Consider the following 24,982-nt stretch of genomic DNA (forward strand, 5'->3'; position numbering starts at 1 on the left):
TTTACCTATATTTGCCCTATTCCAATGTATTTGTGACAATAGAACCAATTGAGACCCCAAACACTAATCTCCTCATAAATTCAATCATCAATATGCATGTTTAACTGTGCCCAGATATGACCAAGTTTACACTGAGAAAAATATCCAATAATCCCCGAAAGGAGTGCTAAGGTCAGACACCAGGCAGTAAGGGAGGGAGCTCAATTTGATTTCACTTTATGTCCAAAACAAGTACAGAGTCAGCGACTCAGAGCTGACTTTACACTGTGACTAATCTTAGACCACCATAAATTAGAAGTTTGCAACAGCTATAAAACTGCTTCCATTCTTAACAGTGAATTTCCAGGTCTTACTCATATCTCATCAACAGACAATTCACGTGAACCCAGATAAAAGCAAAGTACTTACCTAATAAATACTGTAACCATAAATATAATTACCTACTAGACCTGCAAGCTAATTTTAAAGAGAAGGAAATTATTTCAGTAGTTCTGAAGCAGCAATTAATACTCATGTTTTCTTCGATGACCCTCCTTAACTGAGAAAACTTTTCCATTTGCCTAGAGAAAATATCTATAAATTTTGCCTGAGGGAAATGTGGAAATAAGATATTGCAGTGGAATTAAACCCTTATGAAAAATTACGAATTTCATGAGACAACAAATCATTTCTCTCTTCTACAAAAATTTCAGTGCCTAGAATGCCCAAGCCTCTCCGCTAGGAACTGTGAGCACAAGAAAATAAATAAGACACAGTCCCCACAAACAGAGAGTTTACAGTGGAATAGAGTGGTTCTCAAAAGTCAGTACTGTCTCACCCACATATTTTCTTTAAGTGAAGATTTGTGAGTCGTATTTTCCAAGTCCTGATTCCTTCGGTCTGGAGCAGGACCTCAGGGATGTATATTCTCATGCAGGGAGTCAGAAGTCCAAACTTTGAGAAACATTTGTCTTTAGCAGTGAGGGAGTACACAATACATACTGAAATACGTCTAAATCTGCCTAATTCATTGATTTAGAATCCCTTCAGCCTTCACTCATGTGGTCTTTTAATCCTGAGTTAAGATCTAATTCAAATCCTTAATTAAAGGATTTTTTCCCCCACAACCTGTACCTCAAGTTCAGGTGGTTCTATATCAAGTACATATCACTACTTTGATTATGTGTCTCAGTTCTACTAACTGAACTTCTGCTTCATGCCCGTGACTCTGCAGTCACCCTGAGTACAAGTGGACTCATTATGAATGAGTCTGCCTTGTTTTCTGAGTCCTGATCCTCTCACTTATCTCAGAATTACTGCCCTGTCTTTTGTTCCCAGCTCTCTAAGGTTTAGCACCCATCCAACGATCACGACCATTTTACCTGGTACTAGACCACCCTGATGCAGACCACCTGCCTGGATTTGAACATATTTCCTTCTCTCAGACTCTGTGTAGCTATGATCTGCTGCCCACCCACCGGGGAAACACCTGTTTCTCTTTTCAGGACCCGTGTGACACTGTTTGCCTGTCCTCACTGCTACATATCACCTACCATCAAAATGCCTGGGAATCTTGTCCAGTACCTCCCCAATCACAGAGTGTCACATCACCTGCAGAGACGCCCAAAAGTACAGGTTCTTGGGCTTCACCTCTTTAGGCTATGATTCAGCAAATCTAGGGTGAAGTCCAGGAATCGGTAGTTTTAATGCTTAGCATGTCACTGAAGACACAAACACACAGACACACACACACATTTAAGCTGGGCTTTTAAGAATGAATACAATTTTGTGTGACATAGAAAGGGAGAAGGACAATATAGCCACACGAAGCAAAGCCATCAGATGGGGAAAAAGTATTGTTTATGTTTAAAGAAGAGAATTAAATCCATTATTAGCCCCCATAGCAGATGTTTAATAGGTGAAACTGATGTGTGAATAAATGAAGTCTGGCTAGAGGTATCAGCTATGTGAAGAGATGGAGTGGGGGAATGTAAGAATGAAAAGCTATAAAGTCAGATTCTAATTGGTGATGAATTCTGGGTTGTAATATGTACACAATGAGAATAAGTAAAACATTTGGAATATTCTGGGCCATCTCCTATACACAGAGCCTTTATTATCACTTCTATGCTTCGGATACCTAAATCTGCATGTCATATTCTTACTTTTCAGACAATAAACTTCACCTGCCAACACATATATGCTCTAAATTGTACGTTAGGGCCAATTCAATCCAAGTAAGAGGTGGGGAGATGGGACGGATGGGTAGGCAGGATGGGAATGGGTGATAAGGCCGCTTTCGGGTACTATTACAGGAAGCAACAAGTCTGATATAAAATGGGGGCAGTCACATTAAAGGAGGAGCAAACTGCACAGCCGTGGCAGGGACTGAATTGAAGGTCTGATTAAATGTAGAAGAGACGGGAGAAGGTATCACATAAAAATATGTGGCTTGGTCTCCAACCGATTATAAAGAACAAGCATAGAAAAGTAAGGAAGAGAAGGAGAATCTATGTAACAGAAACGCCATTTTAAATACATTTAGGGTTGATACACCAACCAGGTTCCCAGTTGAAATTTTCTAACTGTGTGTGTGTGTCCCCAAAACCTTGCAGGAGAAAGAGTGAGAGAAAGAAGATAAAATGCAATAGAAAGTATACTGAATTATTAAGAGTAATATTCTAGGGGATATATGAGATTGAAACAAAAATGAGCAGCTAGATTCCTGAAGAGTATGGCAGTGACATCCCTGAGAGGGGATATTTGGAGACATAAATTTTGAAGGAGGGTAGATCAATTATCTTTGATGTTATTAGTAAAATCAATAATAGCCTTGTCTATGGATGACAGTGGGGGTAGACCATATTCAAAATGAGAGCAGAATTTTCCTATGGAAGATTGGTAAAAGTGTAAGGAAGGGATGTATAGAAGATGGAGCAGCTGGGAGAGTTAGCGATAAGAGAATTTATAACTGAACGAGGTAGAACCATCTCTATCTTCTCCAGCACTAGTCATCAGCCAGCCTCTAGTGAAAACAAACAGTGGGATCTGCTCAGAGTTGGTAATTTTCTAGATGGTCACAATGACATGGTTTGAGATCTAAGGAGCAAGAGATAGGTGTTGTTGAAATGTATCCATTCCAGATGAACAGAGAAAACACTGAAGTCTGAAGAAATGCTGCATCGAAAGGATAAAAAGTACGCCGATATGGATGCTGCAATCAGAGAGAAGGTACACCACGTCTTGAAGTTCTCTGGTTGATAGCCTCAAAGATAGAAAAGTGGACTAAAATTGAGTGATGTTGATTTCAAATGGAGCAAAGGGTTAAAAGATGTTTCCATGATAAGGAATCTAGATGTGCCAGAGGTCAACAATTATGCCAGTACCCACCATCCCCATTGTGGGAAGGGCCTTCAGGGAAGTGGTGTTATCAGGACGGACTGAAGTTTTCATTTATAGGAGCAGGTGCAGTTTTAGAGAAGGTAGAAGAGGAAGGAGATTACGACATAGGACAGGTCAACGTTAGGAGGAGTGAGAGTTTTCGTCTTTGTAGACTAGAGCTTAGTGACCTGGATATTTTTACTCCAATAATATAAAATATAAAGGCTATTATAAAAGGAAAGGACATAGAGTGAGTCTGCCAGTGTGACTACAGAATTCAGGGAAGCATCTGGAATGCGATAAAATCAATTTAAAAAGAGAGAGTGCCAGAAGTTTACATGTTCATTGCCTATTTTAAATTATGATAAGGTATAATTCAGTAAGTTTGGTGTTTCGATAATAAGAAATAGATACTTGTGAAAACACAATAAAGCAGATTTTTCTCTTTTTCCTCTTTCCAGTCTCCCAATGTCGTGGAGATGATTCCATATACTACACAGCTGGTCCTCAGGTAGATGTGGAGCTAAAAAGTATGTTTTGTTTGTTTGTTTGTTTTTACTATTTCTTGCATAGTTTTAGATAAATGTGTTATAAAGACTACAAATGATACTGACAAACATATAACACAGTCCGGGATTAGTTACGTGTTTCAGGTTAGTTCTCTCTTTCAGGTCAATTACCTGTTTCAGCTTAGTTACCTGTTTCAGGTAGCGTGCTGATGTTGCATGTACTTTCGTCACCTTCGCCAGCTGAGGTGGCAGCTCTTATTTTAAAGGCATAGGAGGTATTGGCAATAAGTTTCATGCAAGTGTATCCGTGATCTTGGGAAGAGACTTCCGTCGCATTCCCCTCAACTGTTACTGTATAATGCGTAATGATTCCATTTGGCTTTTTAGGCGGGTCCCACTTCACCAGAGCTGACTGCCAGCTTGTTGCCATACACTGTACGTTCTGTACAACATCTGGAACTTAAGAGAGAAGCAAGTGCCCAAAGTTAAAATGTATACACATGTAGCAGATAAATGATTTCATCATATGACTGCTAGATAAAATCATGCTTCAGACAGAAGCAGAAAAAAATTTAACATATCAAGCTTTCACTGTGTGCTCAAAACGTTCTTGACATGGGCTGAATCCAATGGCAGTGGGCCCATTTTCTATGCTGCCATGTTAATCTTTACGCTACTGAACCCGTCACTGAATATTCTCCTAGACCCAAGCAGCAATCACCTCCTCAAACCCTCAGATACAACTGTGTAGCCTCAAACTCAGGCAATGGTTGAAGCCTGCCCTCTTTCTCTCTTAAATGAAAGGAGCAGTTCTAGCAATACTTTATTATGGAACTTTCTAACGCAAAACATAGATGTAGGTGCCTAGCTGATGTGGCACATCCGGGCCTAACAGGACTAGGAAATATGGAACTGAATCAGGGGTTTTGGATAACTTCTTTGGAAGAAGCAGAAGACCTGATCCTTCAGTATCTTTTTCAAAAATCACTGGAAAGAAGATCTAAATCAGCCCCAGTTTTTAATTCAATCCCAGTCTTTCCTAGAACTTCGCTGAATTAACTTGATCTCGTTGGAGAACAATATCCCAGTCTGCCAAAGTGACTGCAGGTTGGAGATAGTGATTACTTCCCACAGCAATGTCTGGTTATCTAATGTCCCCTAATGTCAGCACAGCTTTCCTTGTTACAGTAAAAAGAGGATGCTAGAAGGAAAATTAGCATGTAGTCAATCAACTAACAGTGAAAAGAAACAACTTGTCATTATACAAAGCACAGTTATTCAAAGAATACTCAAGTACTCTTTGGCTTGCTAAAGTTCTCTCTCCTGGCCTAAATTTCTCACTTTACAAACCCTTCTTCCTTGATTCTGATGATAAAAGTATCAGAACTAAAGGAGAGTACTTAGGGGTGTGCAGCATTTAAAATGAAAGAAAAGGCAATTTCTCAGCTGATGCAGGTTTCTGGCAGCTAAATATGGTTGATTATCTGCTTCTTTATTTTTAAAAACATATATCAATATTTTTATAAAATAAATTAACAAGAGATAGTTGATAATTTGCTTAAGTTTCAACTAAACTTAAATTTACCTGGATTTTGTGAACATCTATTTCACTGACTCTGTAAACCTAAAAACACTTAATTAACCAGGTGAAAATTTTCTTTTATTCAATCGATCAGGGCATAGGATTTATCTCATGTAACGTATGTTTTATTGTACTTGAAAAGGGCTCAGGGTTTGGTTTAAATCAGGCTGCACACCTTTTATCAGTCTGACATCTCTCTCACCATGTCAGACTGGCCTCAGCTAGCAATACGTCATTAAATCCAAAAGAAAAACAACTTAATTTTGAAGAAGAAAATCCGGCTCTGAGGACAATCAGCATTGGTCTGTAATTTAAAACACAGTGAGGGCTAATGATTCATGTCGCTTTATACACCCTTCTTCTCACACATAACGAGAAAGGCAATTTTCCTAACTCAGGTAGGCACCGATACCGGTCCCAGGTACTGCACGCTGGCTCACAAACCGCTCTCTCCGCCTCCCTCCCTCCTCCCCTGTCTCCCTCCTTCCCTCCCTCCAAACAACAAAAATCAGATCATGTCAAAGGAAAAAGGTTTGTTATGTTATTGATCAAAACCCTTGGATTTTGGCACACGATTTTGTGAAATAGTTTTACTGGAAAAGTATTCATCGTTTTACAGACCACTGTCTATAAGATTAGCCTTGATTTTTATTAATCTATGTGTAAATAAATTTATCTTCTTTATGGGGTTAGCATTTTCCCACAGCATCGCTCATTTACGACATGCAGTTCCTACAGTCGTGTCCGCTTCTCACTGGAGGTCAGAAGCTGATGTTCTAGTTCAGGGTCTTCACTAATTTTCTCAGCCCTTGTCGTCTAATCTGCCTGAATCACGGCTTCTTCATCTGTCATAGGGGAACAGGGGCAACTAACATTTTTTGAGTCCTTGTACGTCCGACACAGTAATAAGTGCTTTCTATGGATCTTTTAAAATATTTTTCACAACCCTTCAACCCTGCTGATGTGCGTTTCTCTTCAGTTAAAGGTTTAGAGGCTTAGAGGGTAGTCATGTGCCTTTGCCAAGGTTATACAACCAGTAAGTGACAGAGCTTGGATTCAAATCCAGACACTCGGACATCACTCAAAGCATGCACTTACATTCATTATAAATACTATTTATTTAGCCTGTCTTAAGCATGCCATGGAAAAAAAAGTATCAGATATATTAATTAATTAATGCAAAATGATAATTAATTCAGAAATTAATTTATCAGTGAGTGGGCTCCAATTTCTATTTAGAAATTCACTAAAACAAGGGGAAGTACAGCCAGAGGTTCAGGGAAGAAATGACTAGAACAGGATGTTGAGCTTATTCAATAATCATTGCCAAAAAAAGAGAGAAGAAGAGGTGCCTTTAAACATATGGTCAGTTGAGAGGAGGAAAGTATATTTCTAAGCCACCATTAAGTCAGTTATAAATGAAATCTATTCGGTACACAGTTGAGTGATGGCACATACGTCACACAGGTGAGCTGTTTAATTAGACCAATGAGTGGTATTTCATAGTCTTCACAGTCAACTCCCCATGTTACAAATGGACTATGGCAAAGTAAAAATTTACTTAATAACTAGTGGTCTTTAAATGTCACAGCACAGCTTCTTTAAAAAATCATAAGTATTTTTGCATGAAGATACAAATCAAACTGTTAAAAGTGACTACTGGTTCATGTCTCTTTTTTTTTTCCCACCTGCCTCAGATAGTACTAAAATACTAAAATGGATTTTTTAAAATATTTTTCACAACAACCTTTTAAGTAGCTACACAGATATCTAGAAGGTTATTTTTCACAGATTTCTAGAAGCCTGCTTTATTCCTAAACTAGTCTTTTATTTCAACTTCCTCAGTTCAAAATGAAAAACCATGTGTAAATATACATCTATCTGATTGCAGACAAGACCCAGCCTAGCCTTAAAGCACTAAAATTCAACTTATTTTTGAATGAACAATTAAATATTGATACTTAATCACATAAACTGAGAAACAAAAGACAAAACTGTTAAATACAAGATGAAACATTTTAGGATCAACAAACCATGTCTAACCTGATTCTTGCGTTGTGAATTTCACTACATTACTGAACTGATTGCCATTTCCGACTTTGGTAAAGGCGGAGATGCTGATAGAGTAGGTGCTGACTGGTTCCAGTCCAACAAGTTTGGCTTCGGTTTGAAAACCTGAAATATTCTGAAAGCACAAAAAAATTCTTAGTCACCATGAATCATCAAAAAACTTTTTTTATAACTGGAAGAAATATTTTAATGCATCAAAATTATATCTTCTGTGTTTAGCTTGTAATTTAATAAGCATGGGTTTTTTAATTAAAATTTTAAAATATTAAATATCTTTTTTTGTGTGAGCCACAGGGTGTTCTCAGCTGACGATGCAAGGATGAACAGGGCACCCTGTCAGCCCTGAAGAGTCTAATAATTGCCATTTGTTTTTAAAGTTGAAGTATTTTGTTTTCATTTTGTCTGCCTGACTTTTTCTTGGAATTACATACTGATTATTTCCTTCAAATTTGCTAAAATTAAAGTCCTCAACTGAAATCCAACTTAGGAGCAGTCAGCAGTACTTCATTTTGCTCCTTATGACATAACCTTACTCACTGCTTTTGATTTTTACTATTCACTTTGTAAGCTACATGTGCTATAAAAATGATTTACCATCAGTAATAAATTGCAATGCATATAATGTTGGGGACAAGGTTACTGAGAATTTTTGCACTTTCCTTGATGTACCTAAAGAGCATTCCAGTACTTCTTTTGCCTTTTGGGGAAAAAAAAAAAAAGAACACTTTCTCAAATAAATGCCAGTTAATCGTATTTTGGCAATTAAATGCTGGAAATCATAGAGGTATATTTGAGACCCTTTGTTACATCAGTTCTTTGGGTATTTTTCATTGATTCTGGAACCTAAAAATGGAGGTAGGAAAGGGAATGTAGCACAGAAACCAATTAGCATTGAAAGGAAAAGAATAATAATGTATCTTAAAAGACCAGTTAGTGTGGGATTATATGCTATTTGGGAAGGTTACCACAAGGCCAGTATAAACACTTTTCTGAAAAGTTTAAAAACAGTCACTTGGTACTATTTTTTTAAACACCAAATACAGTAGTCCTCCCTTATTCATGGTTTCATTTTCCATAGTCTCAGTTACCAGAGTCAACCACAGCCAGAAGATATTAAAAGGAAAATTTCAGAAATAAACAATTCATCAGTTTTAAATTGTGTGCCAGTCTGAGTAGCGAGGTAAAGCCTTGAGCTGTCCCGCTCCATCTTGCCCGGGATACGAATCATCCCTTTGTCCAGCGTTTTCCATCTGTTAGTCAGCAGCCTTCTGGGTTATCAGATCTACTGTGAGGTATCCCAGTGCTTGACTCACGTCACCCTGACTTAACTTAATAAAGGCCCCAAAGTACAAGAGTAATGATGCTGGCAATTCAGAGATGCCAAAGAAAAGCCATAAAGTGCTTCCCTTGGGTGAAAAGATGAAAGTTCTCAACTTAATTAAAAAAAAAAAAGAAAAAGAATATATGCTTAGATTGCTGAGATCTACAGTAAGAATGAAGCTTAGTCTACCAGTGAAATTGGGAAGAAGGAAAAAAACTGTAATAGTTTTACTGTAGTACCTCAAACTGCAAAGGTTACGGTCACAGTGTGTGATAAGCGCTTAGTTAAGATGGAAAAGGCATTAAATTTGTAAAGTGTTTTGAGAGAGAGATCACATTTGCATAACTGTTATTACAGTTTGTTATAATTTTTCTATTTTATTATTATTGTTGTTAATCTTTTACTGTGCCTAATTTATAAATTAAACTCTATCATAGGTACTTAGGTATAAGAAGAAACCTAGTACATATGGACAGGTCCAGCACCATCCACAATGTCAGGCATCCATTAGGGGTCTTGGAATGTATCCCCTGTGGATAAGGGGGATGACTGTAGAAATGTACTACACTTACGATAACAAGAGGTTTTAGATAGTCTGAAAAAATTTACTGTATACTTTCCAGCATTAACAAAATGGTGCAATTATTTCTTAACTTGTAGATATCTAGAAGTTACACGTTCTAAATAAACCACTTTATGAAGTAGCCCTTTTCTATATCTGACAAATGTTTGCTGTGTTTTCCACAAGCAACCTTACACTGTAGGAAACAAAAAAGATATTTTAGAAAGTTGGTCCTTGTATAATTTAAAGGAGTTTTTCCCCCTGCATGTCAAAAGACTTTAACTCAATTCCTAAATCTGTGAAATAAACATTTGCTGGTATAATGACCTACCTTATAAAATACAGTATCTGTTTCATGTTCATGAATTTTAAAACTATATACTTTAATGACACCGCCTGGAACTGGACTGGGGCTCCATTTCAGCCATACAAGGTCTGAAGTGTAGTTGATTAAAGTCAAATTTTGAGGAGGTGCTAAAGGCACTGCAGGAAAACACATTATAAAACTTACATTCATACCATTTTTAGCAGAAAACTGTCATGATATAGCTTCTTGAAGACACTAGTTAAGAAAGATTTATAAAATGATCATATTTTAATTTCAGAAATAAGTATAAGTAATCATGCTGTTGCACTTGGAACTCAGTAGTTCCAAGGGAGCTTTAAACAGAACACTTTGTTCTGAAGCTCACACTGAAAAAAAAAAAAAATGTTCAGCAAAGCAGATGAATAGCTGTCAGCCTGTTACAAATAGACAATCAAATCTCCTTTCCTTTTTCATGCTGTTCCTTAAAAAGAGACAGTAAATGCTGCAATAATTAAATCATTTGAAGAAATACGGATTCCGGCTTACCTGACTCATCTGTGTAAAAGAAAAGAACACTGGAAGGACCGAGTCCTTTTACAGTTCTTGCAGCAGCAAAAAAACTATATAATGTAAATGGTGAGAGCTCGTCCAGGATTACATAGTTATCAGAAGTAACAAAAGAATAATTCTCACTTGGTCCTTGTAAAGTTAAATCATAACTTATTATTGCACCATTTGGTTTTACCGGGGGATCCCATGATAAGAGAACTGAGGTAGAGGAAAGATTTTTAAAAGTGTTGATTATTGGTGAAGTTTCTGGGACTATAAAAGAAAAAAAAGAATACTCGATGAAACAAAAGTGAATTAGCATTAAAATGAAGAGGCTTTAATAAGAACAGGACTTAATTTTATCAACAGGTAACTAATTTTAAGAAACAGAACTCACTGTGTTTATTGAAAGGCTAATTACTTAAGAACGAACAGAATCTATATAATGCTAAAGAATAATGTTTTCTATCAGAAAGCAATATAAACAAGAAAACATCAACAATCTGCTTAACAGGGAATAAAAGGGTCCAGCCTACCATCTTCTTCAGTTTTGATGTGTAGTTTGGCAGTATAGGTATCAGAGAATCCCTTTTCTGTTGATGGAGTGATTTTTAATATATAATCAGTGTATTTTTCCAGATTATCAAAATACATGCTTCTCTCATACGTAACTAGAGGTGGTTTCACATGGCGAGGAGTCTCCTGTGAGCTCAGAGATACATAGTAGAAGACTAGACCATTTGGTAGAGATGGAGGGTCCCAGCTCACATTTATTGCAGTTGATGAGATGGACTCAAAAGTCAGGTTTCCAACAAATCCTTCCGGAACTATGACAGGTAATGTGCAAAATATAAAAGTCATCAGTCACCCTAAACAAAATTTAAGTAAATTCACAAACCGGGGGAAAATTATTGAAATGGTATCTATGACATCACCAGCTCTTAACGTTAATTAAATGCACGTATGGTAACTTCGCCTACTACAAAATGTCTTCTGAATAATCAGATCAAAAAATCATTCAATATAAACCCTGTCATCTTTAATATGTGTGAGAACTGTTTTATATAGTATTATCTTGGCTTTTCTTTCCTACAAGATGGAGATTATGAGCATGTGTATGAGATTACGAGTATGTGATGGAGATTATGTGTATTAGATTATGAATACACACAAATATCTGAGTAATTTGCACAAATACATGTATTTTGCTAGTGTATATTACCTCAACAATATTTTTAGATTCTTTCTTCTAAATATTATTCTTATTGTACATATAAAGTCACCTAGGACCTTGCACCTGGAACGGTGCAGAGTAAATGTTTATTATCCATGGTGCCATAATAACTGATAAAGCGTTATAGGTTGGCTGAACTTTTGGGAGAGATCTGCGTTAACGAATGCCTGAAATGAATTTGACCACATATTGTACTAAGCATTTTTGCTGCAGACTCCCCAAACACCTATTTCTAAACATTTTATCATATCTACTCTGCTGATCAATGAGTAAACAATATAAAAGACTGTTCCAACAACAGGGAAAGCATTCACTCCTCATACTTAGTGTCTGTCAATTTATAACCTTCAAATACGAAACATGGACTTTTACTCTCAGCAGAAATTTAGGTCAGTATCATTTCTCAATAAGAGACTGCGTTTTCTTTTAAAAATAAATGGAAAACAGAGACAACCACAAGGAGAAATAGGCAATGATCCATGTATCACTGTATTCACGAAACTGAAACCTAAAAACCAGCAAGAACTTCAGTTATTTTTGTCTTCTGAATACGCAGCACAAACAGGATTCTGCAGAAGCCGCATACAAGAAACTTCTGGGGTTGGGTTAGAAAAAAAAAAAAAGATATTTTGGGCACATTAGTCACAAACTAATGTGTAAGTAAGAACAAAGATGCTCCATAAAGTCCTATTTGGGTTCAAAGACTGAAAAGGAAACTAGTTGCTAGAGAGAAAAAAAAATACCGTTCCTAGAGCAAATGGATATTAAGTATTGGAAAATCTATCCACGTACGCAGCAGTATTTTGCATGCCCATAACCAGTGGCTGTGACCTCTTTCGAAGCAATAAAAGTGACAGAATTTTTATGAATGGATGATACCTGTTTTTATGAATAGAAAAGACTGTTACTGTTTGGTAGATTTATAGCTATATTAAACGCATTTTCAAACTTCTATGACTACTTAAATGTGCCTAAATAAAATGTAGACTTTACCACCATTATATACAAATAGAAAAAAGATTCTGAAATAATTATAAAGCTTTAAACTAATCCTATTCAAGATTAAGAAATGCTTTTCATTTACATACTGTCTTGATCTGTGTATACTTGAACTATGTCACTGCTTTTGTTCCCATTTCCAACTGAAGTACTTGCTGTTACCCAAAATGTATAGTAGCTGAATATTGCCAGTTTATCTATTACTGCAGATACGGTCATATTGTCAAAGTCATTGGTTACTTCATGGAGTGTAAAATTCTGAAAAATAAACACATTATTTTAATTGTTCAGAATATAGTTTTAGGACATATGAGCATTTCAAAATAATTATTATTCGTGAACTGGTTGCCTCATTATTTAATATGTTCATTTTTACGAAAAATCAACATAGAACATTTTTATTGCAATAATTAAACTGGAAATATGTACGTGCTAAAAGAGGAATAGATGGTAGCGGTCCAGAGTCACAAAGAGTAAAAACCCCCAGCTTAGCTAGCAGTGGGGAAGGTCCTTTGGTCAACTGAAAATGCTCCAGCCGTGCTGCTCAGTGTCAGTGTTCCTTACGAAACAGTCACCTATTTTTCAAAACAATGACTATGTATTTTTAAAGCCAGTTTGGGAGTAGTATAAAAATGTTAATTTTTTTCTTCCAGATGGTGATAAAGGAATTATGGAAGTGTTCATCTCTTTCTATGAACTCAAATAGTTATTATCCCTCCTTATTGGATCTTCTGTTCTTCACAATCATGGGGAGAAATGGGAAGGCAGTTAGATGCACTCTCATATATGCCAAGTAAGAGGAATTTTTAAGTCCTCTTGTCTGACTCAGTTATATTTGTCCCAAGGCAGTTTTTGATAATTAAGGAACATATGCAATCATTTCCTCCTTGACCAAATTTTAAACACAAAACACATAGTCAAAATCAATTCTAAAATAAAGGAACACAGATTTTTTACAATTCATGTAGGTAATTAGTAAGAATAATTTTATAATAATATCCATCTATACCGAGAGATCTGCATCATTTCAATCTACACAAAGCCCTTAGCGTTCAAAGACTTGCATTCTATTCTGCCAGGGTGGCCATGGATAAATCATCTAACCACAAAGCTTCTCCTCCTTCAACTGTAAAATGGGAAGAATCATTTCCACTTCACAGAGAGCTTTTGAGAATTAGATGATATGAAGCATATAAAGCAATACTATTTCTTGCACACAAGAATAAACAAATACGTGGCAATAAATTCATGTTTAATTAATAACATAGGTAATCAATTTGACTATAATTTACAGTTACCGTGGTTCTGCAATGTATCAACAAACTAAATTCAGCAAACTTCTCTGGTTCTCTGCCAGTATTTGGGGGTGAGGGTCTGGGGAAGAGTGATTGGAATAAAAGATCTACTTAAATTTTGTGGTGACTTATTTAGGAATAGGCAAGTTAAAACATTATAATATTTTAACTCAAAATGTGATCCATGAGCTTTGTATCTTCCAAAAAATCAACTTTACACATGGCTTAACTTGCTTATATAAATTATCTCTTAAAATATTAATGTAGCTTTATTATTTTTCTTTGTTACAGGATTTATTCTGATTACTTATGACCTTGGTGACAACTAAGTAACAAATATTTTGAATTACCCAGAAGTTATTCAGCTGAATGTGAGCAGATATGCACAGACATGTAACAAATTTAGAATTAGACCAATCATCCACATGATTATTCCATTCATCTATTTCTGGAAAAAAATGTCTTGTGGCTTAAACTATTTAATTAAGGCTTACTCTGTGTGTGTGTATTTTATATATACACATATATATAAAATCAGAAGGTATTTAGTAAAAACTTCTCAAATTTGATTAATCAACCAGTATTCATTTAACACTTTTTAACATGATAAGACACTGTCAGGCACTCTGAGGAGACGTAAGTGGGTAAATGTTAAAATGTAGAAGAGTTAGTACACTATAAAAAACACAATGCACAACTGGAAGAAGGAAAAGATGGACTGCCAGGTAGACACTAAATCCCACAAAGTAAGAAGAAGGAAAGATCACTACAAACTCAAAGTGCTGCAAAATTATAACTAAACACTGAAAATAATATTAGTCTGTTATGATAATTTTATGTTCTACAAGGAAAACATTTATTGAGCATTATGATACAGTCCCAGGGGACTTCAGGTGATGGAAAGGTAAGTGTCACACACAACGACCCTTTTCTTCATGCCATTTGCTATCGGATGAGGAAGCTAAGAGAAGCAGCAGGTACCAGGGACAGAGAGCAGATTATGATGTGCCATGCATGAGATACTCCACAAAGTTCTGTGCGAGGGAGAAGGAAGGGGAGGAAGTAAAAACCTATATTCTGGCCCAAAATGTTCATTTTGAGGATTTCTTCTGTTCTAGCAATCTAAAGTGGAAAATGAGGTAGTGAAGATTTTTATGCTATATTTAACATTAACTTGAGAAATAAAGCACGGATGAACTTCAAGGAACATGAGAAATGTTTGAACATCATTAGCCTGTGCCCTCTTGCAGCTGTCACACTTAAAAGCATTCTTAATGTAATTTAATAAAAGATTACATTTTCTAGGACAAATTTCAAATGGGATCATATTATATACGCAAGTTTGAATGAGGAGGTTCATAAAATCATGTGGAAATTATAGTTAGGTATTTACACTTGATTATTTAGACGTTGACAAAGAAAACCAAAAGAGAATCAGATATAAGCCATAAAGTAACCAGTACAGACACAAAACCTTTGCTAGGATCCAGAACTACTGAATTTTGAATATTGAATATTGGTTAAATCATGAAAAAAGAAAAATCCACAATTCAAATGGCCTCTATGACATAATGATACATTGTTAAATATATGAACACATTGTGGTTAAAAAGTATGTATAAATTGCACACTAATCCCCATTTCTCTTCCCCAAATAGAGCAGAACAAAAAGAAACAGCAAAAATTGCTTAATGCACAGAGTTTAAAAAAAAGTAATAAAAGAGATTCTCCTTTTATATGCAGTCCCAATCTTAGAGGACCTTAAGCAGAACGTAAAAGTCCAATCAACCTCTGGGCTTCCTTTTACTCACTGCTGGGGGAGACAGCTTGCAAAGTGCTGCTCTGACCCTATTCATTAACCTAAACTGCACAAAGGAAGTCATACTTTAGTCCCAGAGGTTGTTGCTCATAGGAACTAACTCTAGCGGCTAAACTTGGGTTGTCAATCACAAATGGAATTAGGCAACTTAGAATTAGTAAGACTTATTTCTATTCTCCTTCTGCTTTAAAGGATACAAAGAGTTAATAATAGTCAGAGTCAATCAACATGCAGTCAATAGTTCCTATCTGCAAGGTACATGTTCTATAAATGGCAGTATTTCTTCTAAATTAGTGTTTCCCAGATTATATTCCAGCTCTCTCCATGTCTGATTTAATCACAACCACTCTAATTTTATTCTTTTCATATATTAGAGTTCTGTGAAATATTTAATTCAGATAAAAAAGGAATTCTGCTGAAAAAATTAAAAATATTTCTCTAAATGAAATGTTAGCTATTTTAATAATTATTATTGTTCCTATCCCAGAAAGTGTCCATCTGCAAACTGTGACCTTATAACTTCAAGTTAAATAAGCACAACTGCACTTCCTAGTAGTTTCATTACATCTGATACTAAGCAATCATAATAATGATATAATCCCTCCTGCTAACAACTGAAAACATTTTTAGATTTGAAGAAAAACACATAAGCACATCCAAACATGAAAACTCTTTATATTACATACAAACAAAAGGAAATTTTTTTAGCTGATAAATAAATGAAATCATCACCTCTCTAGAGAACACTTCTTGGAGAAGTGGAATTGAGGTTCATATTTATATAAAGAAGTTTTAAACAGTGGCAGCTTCATTGTTGGTAACACATTTGAAGCTAGCACAGAAATGTGTGTGTTTGTGTGTGTCTATGCACAGACAGATTAAAATGCATTTGACACCTCTCTAACATATTTTTCCTATGTTGATGGGAGTTTGATAAGATGTTTATGCATTATTCTCAATGTAAGATAAGAGACTTTTTCTACTGTGCCAAGTCTTTGTCATCATCAACAGAGCTGAAGGATGTAAACAAAGAACAAGGAGAAAACTCAGGTCTTACCTGCATGAAAGTGCCTGAAGTATTTCTGTAATAAACAGAATAATGTTGTATAATTCCATTCGGTTTTGAAGGAGGTGTCCAAGAAAGAACTATTGATGAAGAACTGAGGTTTGCATAATGAACATCTTTGGGAGGATCACTGGGTGCTACAAAACAAACAATTGAACAAAAACTGAACTTGTGTCTCCAAATAATGTCTGAAGTGTTCTAAGTGTTACCTGCCTTTGATAAATGATGATAATTGTTTAAATAAAACAAATTAGGAATAATATATCTTGACAACATAACGCCATTTGCAGCAGCAGCGGATGTTCCTGGAGAATGTCATTCTAAGTGAAGTAAGCCAGAAAGAGAAAGAAAAATACCATATGAGATCACTCATATGCGGAATCTAAAAAAAACAAAAAAACAAAAAAATACAAAACAGAAACAGATTCATAGACATAGAATACAAACTTGTATTTGTATACAAGGGGGTGGGGGATGGGAAGGGACATACTGAGATTTCAAAATGTAGAACAGATAAACAAGATTATATTGTATAGCACAGGGAAATATATACAAGATCTTAAGGTAGCTCACGGCGAAAAAAAATGTGACAAATACATATATATTCATGTATAACTGAAAAATTGTGCTCTACACTGGAATTTGACACAACGTTGTAAAATGACTATAACTCAATAAAAATGTTAAAAAAAAAAGGAATAATATCTAATTAAAAGTCAGAAATGAAATCCAAAAGGCTCATGGGGCCATCCCCGTAACACTCTACCATAGCAGTATCCATGCAGGGCACATGGATTTCTGACTCATAGAACACTACCCTAGTTCTAAAAAATCCTTGCTGCCCTGGATATGAAAACAATGTTATAACATGATTCCAATATGGGATATATAATACGAAATTCTAATTTAACTTAGAATTTGAATGATAGAGGACCAAAGCAGAGAGCTGACTTCGTGTGTTTTATTTCATTCCATTTAACACACACACAAAATACTTACCAAATGTTGAGTTCTGTGCGGAGTGCATTTACAAATATAAACTCATCTAATCCTCACATGGACCCCGTGAAGTAGGTAACATATTGTTTCCATAATACAGATGGGCAATTGAGGCACAGAGAGATTAACTAACTTTCCCAACATCATACAGCTAGAAAGTGACCAAAAGGCAATTTTGCATGTAATGATAACAGATACTGGGTTTAATAAGACATCTTTATATTTAATTCATTTTTTCTAAGTAGGATATTCTTTCACTCGGTCTATATCCATAAGAACTCACCTCCCTCAGGTGTTCGAAAGTTAATGATATTGCTTCTTGTCTTCCCATCACCAAATCTGGTGCTAGCTGTTACATAAGCAGTGTATTCAACGTTATAGTCCAAATCTGAAACTTCTAATGATGTTTCAGTTACATTAAGAGTTTTTAATGATGATCTATCCCTAAGAGAAAAAAAGATGGTTATCTGTCCAGTTGCCCTTCATAATAAACATTGTGTATACATTTTGAGCACAAGTACATTAAAAATAAGCAATATTTATGCACAGATGCTTATTAATCCAGACTAACAGGATAAAGGTGCCACTTATCCTGAAATGCTGACAAGAGTCCATTTCAGTCAATTTCAGAATAATTCAATAAATAAAATTCTTTTGTTTCCAAGTATATTCAGTGATTCAACCAAGTGTTAATAGGATGTTCCTACCACAGTTTGCTTGGACTGATTTTAATGAGTCTCTAGGAATTCTGTGTATTCAAAGTAATTACAGCATCTCTTTTCATACCAGTGTTTTAGTTGCTCAAATATATGTTCTTCTGAAGTATTGGCAAAATCTCATTTATACCATGTATTTATCAAACTCATTTTATATATACTGTACAAAGTAACATTTATTTCAGACTAATTCAAATAAACAAATGGTAAATACCTGAATAGTAATATCTAAAATAATGAGTCTGTGGGTTATCTTTTATCTATTTAATTAGAAAACAAGATTTAAAATAAGATACGAATTACATATAGGAAAGAAAAAAGTAGAGCTCACATTGCTTACTCAAAATCTTAACTCTGTTCAAAATATCACTTCAGATAAGAAAATACTGACTCAAAATTCTCCAAGTAAGTACCAAAATCCCGGGGAAGGGGGGATGTCTAGGGCAAAGTGTTGCTAAACAACATAGCTCTACAATTAATTTCAGTCCAGTTATCTCAGTTTCCATAGAATTGGGTATAGATTAGAATCTAAAGAATAAAATGTTTATAATGGTACTGAAAACTGTACATTTTCAAAACAAGTTTAGGTTTTAAGAGCAATACATGATTAAAGAATCCAGATAAGGAAATATGACTGATACCAGAGAAAAGATACACGCCTTATGTGATCTCATTTATTTTCCTTCTTTAGAAACACAAGGCATCCAAGAAGTAAATGGATATTCCCCCTGAACATAAAATGCTCTTTCTTTATCACTGAAATATTTGAATTCTTGGATCATTAAGGGGAATAACAGATTTTAAGTGAATTAAGGATATTCACAAAGAGATACATTTCAGCCATGGTCTTACAAAAGCATCAAATCACTCCAAATATAAGTGTGGTTATCTGAAAAATAGTTAGAAAGCTTCCCATAGTGAGAAAAACACGGATTCTGAGTGAGTGACTGGAGACAGGCAGGATTAGCCAGGCTATTCAGTAATTTGAAACAGTTTCATCAGACATCCTTTTTCAGAAGCAGTGGGGAGAACTTTCTTTGACTTTGCTGAGACTACAGGAGAGGAGCTTTTAAAACTCTTACTGCTGTGGCTTTTAGGCCATTAATCTGAGAAAGATGCCTTGTCATAGAAACTTTGCCCAATTCCATACTCCTGTCACTGGTCACAGGTGATTGGAACACTATAATATAGTTAATCCAATTCAGATCTCTAAAGCTATGAAATTAGCTAAAGCAATCTAACTGCATTATATCTATTTTTAAAATGTCTTTTCAAGCAGACTATACTCTCTGCTGCTTTGCATCACTGCTTTCTTGCCCTGATCTTCACGGCAAAATATTGCAGGTAAGTATCTGCCTACAATAGGAAAAATCCCAATTATGTTCCATAGATAATGCAGAATCAAGGCAATTACCTCACAAATGCAGGTCAAACATAAATTCTGTCTTATATATCTCCATATTTCAGTAAAAAGAAGACAGTCTCTACAAATTGTTTGAACCACAGACTCAATAGGTCACCTCAGCATATACAGATACAGTTTCCACGTCTACCCTGGTTTATCTCCAGAGACAAACACAAAAAGCACGTTGAGTTTATTTCTGTTTCAGAGTTTAGAATTGTGGCTATGTTGATAATTATGGTAGAAAAATATCTGAGCGTAAATAAACTTCACCTGAAGCTTCAACTTCCGACACAAGTTCAGAATGTATCTTAGGCACGTAAGAGATGGTCTGCATTAAAACTGAGAACCCAGAAGAAGGAAAAGGAGAGAGAAGTGATGCTGTCCCCGAGGACCTGACCCCATCCTCCTTGTTCTTATGCTGTTGCCAGATTAGAGGAAACACATATAAACCTGTGGACTGAGGCCTGAACTCTCTACTCTCTGAAGAGCCATCTCATGAGCAGTCCTACAGCTCAGAGGGGTCACAATCCCCCCTGCATGAGAAACCCAACTTTGACCCTGCAATAATCAGTTGTTACTCCGAATTTAGTTCAGCTGGTTTATTTTTAAAATCTGTTTGTTCTCACTAGTCTGAAAATATTATAATAGGATTATTATATGTATCATTATAGTGTTTTGTTTCCATTCATAAAAGTATATATTCTATATCTAGGTTTTTTTCTTTTATCATGTTAATAACAATGATCTATATGCAGGGTTTTTTTTTTTTGTAGTTAATTAGGACATATCGTAGTTATTTAGCCTTCTTTCTATAAAGTAGCATTTAGGTTGTTTCTTTCCCTTTTTTCTTTCTTTAGTTATTACTAACAAAGATGCAATAATCATTCTTAACTCAAATAGCTTTTCATAATGATACTTCCATTTCTGCAGGTTAAATTCCCAATACTGTGATTGAATCAAATTTTTAAAAAATTTTATTTTAAAGATAACTCTCCCAAAATAATTACAGCTCCAAATTGTAAATTATTATAACTTGGAGTCACAACAACAATGTGTGCAAACTCTCATTATTAGTCTGGATATTAATCTTCTTAATTACTGCGAATTTAATGGACCAAAAACATTTAATTTGCACATCTGACAATGAGTGAAATAGAATGTCTTCTTATTGGTCATTTGCAGTCCAATTTTTGGAATAACTTATTCACACAATTTCTTTTCTATATTTTATTTTAGTCTTTTAAACAGAGAGCAATGTATATGGAAGTTAAGGAGGCACTGTTTTTTAGACAGTGCTGCAAGTGAAGACAGACAGATACTTTCCCCACCCCTTCTGAATTTAGTGATATGTCTTCAATCAATAGTCAACAAAATTTATTCAGCATTTATTTTATGTCAGGAACTATGTTAGGCATAAATGAGAAAAAGCCAGGCTCTACCCTCAACACAGAGAGACAGAGCAGTAAATAATTACAATACAATTCCTTAATAACGGTGTGATCCCCTTAAGGACAGTAACTTTTTCCTCCTAGTGTCCAAAAGCAAAGAAGAAGAGAAAGAGATGAGCAAGGAAATTAATTGTGACCAAAAAGTAGAAGAGAATAAAGTACAGCCCCAGAGATGCAACAAATTGCTTACTAGAGAGCTGGTCTGTGAGATTTGTGAGTAAAATAGGGAGCTGAGTGAGAAAGGGAGAGGAAGAGACAGTCTACTTGACAAAGTAGGTCTAACTGTCACATATCCGAAGTCATAAACTGTGTGGAAACGGAAGGAATAGAAATATCACACAACACTTAACGTGTCGAGTAGGTAACTTTCTATATCAGCCAAACCTTCCAAGCAGTGCACATTTTCAAACTGAGGGAAAAAAAAAAAAAAAAAAAAAAAAAAACGCGGGGTGGAGGAGGTCCTCAGTGTAATCATTTTACTGATTTAATTCTAGAAATTCATTACACCATTTTAAAAGCCTTTCTGAATTTAATAAATCAAAATTATTCCAAATAATTTCAAAGTCATTTGAATTAATATAAGATGGAGTTTTTCTATTTGTCTAAACTCATTGGTTACCCCAAGAATGTCTTGGGATGAAATTAATGGAATCTTTAAGGGGAGGTTATTTCCTAGTTAATCTATATTTTTTTCCCCAAAAGATAGACCACATTTTGACATCTAGGACAAAAAGAAAATTCTAGAGCTTAAGAGTAGTTTTTCTGCTTTGCTTAACCAATTCCTTTGTTCATTTCTTATCATGTCGAGACTATGCTAAGCAATAATTGCCCATGAGGAATCATGAATACCAAAACCATACGGAAAAACTTAAACAAAAGTTCCATTTCTCCATTTCCCCAAATATGAACAGGAACAGTTTTCTACACAAGGTCTGAGATTCTTCAAAAAGTCATGGTCTTAATTCTAATTTTCATCATCTGATATTTTGTTCCATGAGGACAGCCTAATTTGATGATATACCATTCCTGTTCATTCCTATCAATTTATTTTCAAAACTTTAATCTGCTTTTATCTAAATATTCTATGTTAATCCTTTCACTCAGTATATACTGCTCCTCAAAATAATTTCAACATCCATTTCGCTGACTCTATCAAATCATTCTCTCCTACATATGAACAAGCAACTTCACTAATTTTCCCACTATAAGGAAACTAGTCTTCTATGGTGCAGTTACTCTAGAATATTTACTCTGCAAAGCTGGACAGTACCAGTAACTTCATAATTATGTATCAAACAACCCCAAACTAGCAAGGCATAAATAGTTGCACATTCTATGATCCTAAAGCTTTTCTAGAATCTTACAGAAAGTTGAAATAGAATACTCATCGTTGTTACTCTTGTTTCTACTGTCATCATTTGGTTGGCTGGTTGATTTCGTTTGATTTGGCTTAACTTTGTTTTGCTTGTTAGCCTTTAGCAGAAAAGACACATTTATAAGGTTAGAATGAAAGGCCACTAAGGAGAATGAGTCTGAAGCTCACTTATACACTTATCAACCATGGTCATGAAGCAAACATAAGGAATTAGTGCCCAGAAGACAGGAGGAGGGATTGTACTTCAGCTGGAGGAGAAAGATTTCATCTCCTGAGAATGGACAAAATCCCTCAGGGCAGAATAAAGAGCTCAGATTCTATTCCAAGAGTAATGGAAAATTCCTTTGAGTGTTTTCTCCAGGGTGTGATCTTTGGGTAAATGATTAAAATAAAAATTAAAAATCCCATGCAATACTGAGATTCATTCTCTCTCTCTCTCTCTCCAGATAGACAGACAGACAGATAGACTAATCCTTATTTAAGCCTCAAGTCTCCGTGTATCTGGCCTGCCCCCCCTACCACCCCCCCCCAGTTTCATCTCTTTCCACTTTTTTCCTGTACCATTATTATTCAAGGCACAGGGCCATCTTGCTGTTGCCCACACCAAGCTTCTTGCTGTTAACCACACTTGATAAAATTATTTGAGTTCCTACATCTAGTTAGTATACCCCTGGACTTTTCAGCTAAATGTGTCAATATTTTGCTTAAGCCAATTTAGGTTGGGCCCAGTCACTTGAAGCTGAAAGAATCTTAACACATATTCCCATTCTTCAACAGTTTCTCATATGCCTTGATCCTGAGTATTTCCACCATCATCATCGCTCCTCCCTGGGCAAGCTCACTTTGTCCATTTAGTATTTAAACTGTGGGGACCAGTAGTCCAACTGATTTGCGCATGCAACAATATAGTTATTCTCTCGTGATGGATAAAGTCTATCAACTAATGTAAACCAGTATTAAGCCAGTGATTTTTTTTTTTTTTTGGTAGAACTATGCCAGATGAGTTGATGCAATAAGTTTAATCTATTATAAATTCATCAGTGTTTTTTCCCCCCTTAACAGAGGCACTGGGGATTGAACCCAGGACCATGTTCACGCCAAGCACCCGCTCTACCACTGAGCTGTAGCCCCACCCCACTCCATCAGTCTTTATCACAAATGCTGTTATAAAACTAAGACATCCCTAGTTCTAAAAGTGTACTGTTGAGTTTTCAGAACAAAGGCAGATTATAACACTTATTCCTAGTGATTTGAGAAAAGCATGATTTGGGAGTAAACCACATCTGGTTATGACTCTGTCATCTTCTAGGTCCGTAACCTTAAGCAACTCCTTAACTTCATCAAGACTTGGTTTCCACAACTATAAAATAGTGATAATATTCTTCACTTTATAGTATTGTTGTGAAAAACAAATAAGAAAATTTAGGTAAGAAGCTAAACACATTTGTCCCAAAATGCTCACTATCTCTGTTGAGCCCATTTCTTTACCTCTCCAAAATGTTTTGTTCCCCAATCACAATCCCTCCTAACTTTGTACATTTCAAAAATGTGATTTTTTAAAAAAATGACCTCCCAAATTGAAGATATAAAAACTCAAGATCCACACAGGCAAAATAAAGGACTAAAAAATCTTGAATTTAAAACAGAACTGTGGTGGGAACTGAGGTAAACTGCAAAGCAAATGCTCCATCTAAAGACAGCCTCTATTCAACAACAGCTGATTCTTATGAGAAATATGTCAAAAATACTCTGATTTTTGTAAGAAACAAAGAAAACTGAAGTTTCACTAGATACTTAATAATTTTAAAATGCTATCAGAACTTTATTTAGAATGTATTAACATTCTGCTGGGCCAGCAAAGCCAGGGTGGCCCACAGATAGTCTGTTTGTCACCTTGGTATCCAAGCTTCATCCGAGACATTCATGAAATTGATCAGCAGGAAAGAATTGAGACAGAGCTCTTAACATCTCATTAGAAACATCAAGCTAAACAATCAAGAGCACCCTTGGACTCAACCACTCCTCCTATCTGTGTTTGTTTCTCCCACCATTCTAATCTGGCCCCACCATTTCATTTCTACAATGCTACGTACAAACTTCTTGACACAGTTCATTCATGCTGCCTCCAAGCCTTCATATCCTGTTCCCACTGAAGATGTTCTCCTGACTTATCAACCTATCTTTACCACCTTCATTCCAAAATGGGAAGTAAATTCATGAAATTTGAAATGACCCCCTTTCCATTCTAATTATTAATCTATATCATACGTTCAAACTGTAGTTTTAATAGAGTCAAAATCTTTTAGCAAACTGGAAAAAAAAATCTTTTAGCATACTGAAACCCATTTCCAAAGCTAAGCCTTTAT

The 24,982-nt window shown here is 35.5% G+C and overlaps 1 protein-coding gene across 5 annotated transcripts in view; it reads right to left on the reverse strand.

Annotated features, from left to right (window-relative positions):
• Positions 1–24,982, reverse strand: part of PTPRQ (protein tyrosine phosphatase receptor type Q) — a 220,239-nt gene that overhangs the window by 100,305 nt on the left and 94,952 nt on the right. For all 5 annotated transcript variants that reach the window (XR_012510803.1, XM_045519424.2, XM_074375351.1 and 2 more), the window contains exons 36-43: positions 17,956–18,116; positions 16,665–16,810; positions 12,583–12,751; positions 10,797–11,087; positions 10,258–10,533; positions 9,736–9,887; positions 7,495–7,636; positions 4,059–4,328 (exon numbers count right to left, since the gene is read on the reverse strand). Coding sequence is in view for 4 of the 5 variants with exons in the window: in XM_045519424.2 (XP_045375380.2) it covers positions 4,059–4,328; positions 7,495–7,636; positions 9,736–9,887; positions 10,258–10,533; positions 10,797–11,087; positions 12,583–12,751; positions 16,665–16,810; positions 17,956–18,116 (1,607 nt within the window). In the remaining variant the exon portion in view is untranslated. The remainder of the gene's footprint in view (positions 1–4,058; positions 4,329–7,494; positions 7,637–9,735; positions 9,888–10,257; positions 10,534–10,796; positions 11,088–12,582; positions 12,752–16,664; positions 16,811–17,955; positions 18,117–24,982) is intronic.

The sequence above is a fragment of the Camelus bactrianus genome, chromosome 12 (genome assembly GCF_048773025.1).
Source record: "Camelus bactrianus isolate YW-2024 breed Bactrian camel chromosome 12, ASM4877302v1, whole genome shotgun sequence".
NCBI lineage: Eukaryota > Metazoa > Chordata > Mammalia > Artiodactyla > Camelidae > Camelus > Camelus bactrianus.